This window comes from Monoraphidium neglectum (assembly GCF_000611645.1).
Source record: "Monoraphidium neglectum strain SAG 48.87 unplaced genomic scaffold scaffold01440, whole genome shotgun sequence".
NCBI classification, from domain to species: domain Eukaryota; kingdom Viridiplantae; phylum Chlorophyta; class Chlorophyceae; order Sphaeropleales; family Selenastraceae; genus Monoraphidium; species Monoraphidium neglectum.
The window spans coordinates 8,388-12,863 of NW_014012188.1; the positions used below are offsets into that span (position 1 = coordinate 8,388).

At 64.7% G+C, this 4,476-nt stretch overlaps 1 protein-coding gene across 1 annotated transcript; it reads left to right on the plus strand.

The window, feature by feature from the left end:
• Nucleotides 1-244: 244 nt before the first annotated feature.
• Nucleotides 245-1,317, plus strand: MNEG_7889 (hypothetical protein; the record flags this gene model as incomplete). The annotated part of the gene is made up of 4 exons (XM_014043639.1): nucleotides 245-408; nucleotides 596-649; nucleotides 930-989; nucleotides 1,272-1,317. The coding sequence occupies 4 exons, from the start codon at nucleotides 245-247 to the stop codon at nucleotides 1,315-1,317; spliced, it is 324 nt and encodes a 107-aa protein (XP_013899093.1).
• Between the last annotated feature and the right edge of the window lie 3,159 nt (nucleotides 1,318-4,476).

A 4,476-nucleotide genomic window follows, 5' to 3' on the forward strand; every position in this document is an offset into this window, starting at 1 on the left:
CCGGGTTTCCAAGATCGTCGAATCGAAGCCCAGGTGGCTTGGCCGACTCACACGACTGTCTTCGCCGGGTCAGCTCTGCCCGTGATAGATGCGCTGGAAGCCGTGAAAAGAAGCAGCACACCGCCTGCCCGTGGCCCAGAGGCGTTGCGCCGTCCGGCTGCGTACCGTTGCACGCTCGCCGCTCGTGCTGCAGGCGGGCTGCTGTGCCTCTGGTGCCGCCGCGCCCCGCGCCGCCGCTGCCGCCATGTCATTTACCGGCATCACCGCGGCGGAGCTGCGCGAGCAGAAGGAGCGCCAGGACGCGTGCGTCAACAAGGCGCTCACAGAGGGCAGCAAGACGGCGGCGCTGGTTGGGGGGGTGTCGGGCGGCCTGTCGTGGCTCATGAAGCGCTTCTCAGAGGCCTACAGGTGCACACGAGGGCGCGGGGCAGCCGCATGGCGGCTTGTGCTTGATGGACGCGCCCGCTGCCTTGTTGGTTGCGGTTGGACATTGCGTCTTTCAAGGTGTCGCAGCCTGGCGCAGGCGAGCGCGCGGATCCAGACGCCCCCGTCCTCCCCGCCTGGCCCCTCCCCCCTCCCCTGTTACCGCTCAAAGGCTCAAATTCACCTCCGGGCCCCGCACAGCCGTCGTCGTGATGCCGGTGTTCAGGTGGCCGCGCGGTCTTATGCGGGCACACATGCGCATGCATGCGCCTGCATGTGTGTACACGCCCGCATGCACATGCGAGGATTTGCTGGTCGCAATTGCAACTACTAATGTGCAGCACACAGCGCACGCAGCGGGGGTGGCTCCATGAAGCGTGCTGGGTGACTCCTTGAAGCGTTTTGGATTGGATCGCGCCCACCCCAGTGCACAGCTGTGGGCCTACGAACGATGCCTGCAAGCACTACCTCACCTGCCGCTCCCGCCCCCTCGCTCGCGCCCGCAGTGCCTTTTGGTTTGTGAGTGAGAAGCATGTCATCCAGTGCAACGCCAAGCGCGACAGCAGGTGAGACAACGCCCCGCTTGCCTCGTTCCCTCGGGGCGCGGGCACACAAAGCTGTTGCACATTGGGGCGTGCGCATGCGTCCAGGCGCGAACGCAGCGGTGTGCGAGGCGGTGGTTTGCGACACAGCGCAGGCGCGTGGCAGCTCAAGCCGGCCGTGCAGCCAACCGGCCGTGTGCGCCGCCCTGCCGGCGGCTGTCGGGCCCGCTCGTGCGCGCCGCAAGCGTGATCGCCGCCCCTCCATCCCCAACCCCCAACCCCCCGACCACGCCGCCCTGTCGCCAGGTGGCAGTCACTGGACCGGGTCAACGGGTACGACCGCACCATCTGACGCGGGCGCGACGGCGTGACGCGGCCGTCCCCGGCGACTGCAGCTGCGCGGCGCCTCTCAATGGCTGATGCGAAGCGAGGCGGCGCCAGGCTGAGGGCCCTAGCAGGCCCGAGGCCGGCGGGGTTTTCTCTGCCACGGGCGCGCACATTGAGCGGCCCGCGGTTGGCGCAGGCCCGCCTTATGCAGTGTGCCTCGCTGTTGCTCGTTGCAGCTGGCCCGTGGAAAGGGTGTGAGCGGCGAGCGGCCTGCACCGTTGAGGTCATGCGAGCGCGCATCTGTCGCTCTTGCGGGCGGTGGTTCGGACTCAGAGTGCACCGCGGCTGCCGCCCACGCCGCGCCCGAATGCATATGCCGTCTGCCGCAGCTTCCAGGGGCAGCGGGCTGGCGGGGGGGGGGGGGGACCAAACGCCTGTGTCCAGTCCCTGTTCCCTGCCTATCCCCCCAACCGCTGGCCGCGGCAGGCCAGCCGCGCTCCCCGAGACCGGTTGTCCTGCGGCCAGGGCGCTTGGAGCCCGCAGCAGCTGCGGCCCGTCGCCTTGATGGGCGCTTGCACCCTGTTTTGGTATGATGGAGGCTTGTTGAATTTGTTGCCACTGCTCGTTTTTCTGTGACCTTTTTGGGCTTTGATGTGCACTTCTGCCGCGAACTGCACCTCCTTGGCGCTGCCCGTCGCACTACTGCCACTTGCTGGCAGCCGGCGCGGCCGCAGCGCCACACGCACCCCAGCGCACCGCGCAGGGCAGCCCTGACCCCTTGCAAGGGTCTGCCAGCTTGACGCCCGCACACTTCTGTGTAGATACAGCCCATCTGCTCCCTTGGGGAATCCCCAGCACGCAAGGTTGCAGCAGCCCGGCGACCGCTTCGTGGCTTGTCCCCTCAAAATCGCCCGGCTGGACCTGTGCCCAGCTGCACCATCCCTGAAACGGTGCACAGCCAAACATTTGGCCTTGCCCAAACCTGACAACTGGGCCAGCGCCCGTCCACACGGCGTGCTGCGCTGTGCAGCACCCCCTTGCACAGTGGACCAGCGATGGCTGCCAACGCACGGTCTGTGTTGGGCCTGCCGCATGCGGCCGCGCACAGAGCACACGTGTGGTTGCCTGGGAGCAATCGGTTACACCACTAGCCGGCAAAAAAAGGGCGGCTGACATTCATGCGCGCGCGCATGCGTGGTGCTGTGCCCCTCTCGGCGTCTAGTGCCAGCTGCTAGCACGCCTCCGAGGCAGCCAAGGAACGGGAAGCGACCCCACATCAAGGGGCCAAAACCTAGCGTTACTGCGCCTACCGCGTAACACAGTTCTTTAAATGGGCACGCTGACTAGCGGGCTGTTGGGGTGGGTGGGGAGCACATGATGGCCGCAGGATTGAACTGTGACGCGTGCGTTGCTTGCTGCGCCCCCTGTATTACGCAACTGTGAAGTGAGCGCGCTGCTTGGTGCCGAATTGGCGGGGTGGACGAGGATTCCCAGGAATTTTTACGGGATTTGGTCGCACATATACAGCTGGTGCCTCGCGTAAAGGGGTGCCCCTCCCCCGCACTCAGTTCGCTGAATGGGGGTGCTGCTCATTGGCATGTGTGTGCGAGCAGCGTTGTGCGTGGTGGCTGTCGGCGTGTTCCAGGAGATCGCTTATGCTCGGTCTTCAGCTGAGAAGATGTAGGATGACAGGGGCAAGGAAGGGCGCGCCAGCGAGCCCGGGTCACATGCTGGTGGAGCCGTGTGGGCTCCCAATTAGTGGATCGCACATGTGGCTTGCAAAAGTGGCAATGTGTGTTCCACACCAGAAATGTGCATCCTGTCAAGCACGTCCTTCTCCTAGGGGCGGGTGCAGCCCTCAGTGGCTGAGCTGATGCGGTCCAGCCCTGGGTCGTCGCGCTGCTGCTGTCGCTGCATGTGATGCTGTTGCTGCTGTGAGCAACCGGAATGCGCGTGCAAGCCCTTCACCGGGCATGTGCCTCCCCGCGGGTGCTAGTCAATTGATAAACTGTGGTAGCATGCACACAGTACTGATATGTGTACGTTCGTGTGTCCGGATGGGGCCCTGCCTCTCGGCGCGATTGCTGCCCATGAGCACAGCGGCCTGAGCTCAAGCGGTCCAGTCCTTGGTGGTCATGCTGCTGCTCCTGCCACTCATGCTGCTGATCACCGCGTGGGCGCTCACCCGCACATGATTTTGATGATGTAGTTTTTTTGCCGAGAAGCAGTAAGCTCGTAGTGGAGGGATTCTGGGCCGCGGCAACGGCTGGGTGGTAATGAGATATGGCTGTGCTCGAAAAATGCAAGAACTCGTAAGAGCTTGTATGTTGTGTTGTAGCACTCGGGGGCGCAGTCGCGATTATGCTGTCACAAGTCGCGAGGTGTGACGACGCTGCACGGGTTCAATTATGGCGTCGGGATAGCTATGCGCTGGATGCACAAAGCGCGAGATTTCTTAGACCACGCGCGACTCTGCTCGCTGCTCCCAAACGGCCGAGCAACACCCCGCCCCCGGTGATGAGTTCCAACGGGCCCCCCTAATATTATTGTTGGTGCCAGTGGTGGTCATCTTCGTTTTTCCCATGCAGGCTATGCACGCGCGCGGTCACTTTCTGTCACTCCACGTCACCCGCCGTCGCCGGCGCGCGCACGGAGCTGGCCGTATGTGGGGGGCGACCGCTGCGGAGCGTGCAGCGCGCCGCCCCGATGCCGTCTGCACGCGGCGCTTGCCGCACAAGGCCCCCGTACGCGCGCCGCGCCGTCGAGATCCCGGCGCGATCGTGGCGAGATTCGGGCCGGCGCGGGCCGCCCGGCGTGCGTATGTATATGGCGCGGACGGCGTCTGCATCCTTGCGTCGTTCTGAATTTTTGGATGGATTTACAGGCCTTGCGGGGCCGTATCGGCTAAGCCCTCGGGTCGCTGAGACCTAAGCGCGCGCTGCGCCGTAACTACTAGAACCGTAACTACGAACAACCTCGCAAGAAAGCTACTGTGCACTCCCAGAATGACCCACAGAGGCCCCGGGTTTACGGTAAAGGGCGGTGGGGGCCATCAGCGCACACTGTACGTGGATCAAAGCAGCAGGAACACATGCGGGGTAGGGAAAGGGGTCGTGCCGGGGCGAGCGATTCGCCGCACCCGCGCACACCCGGCGAGGGTCCTCCGGGCGTGCGGCTGCAAGAG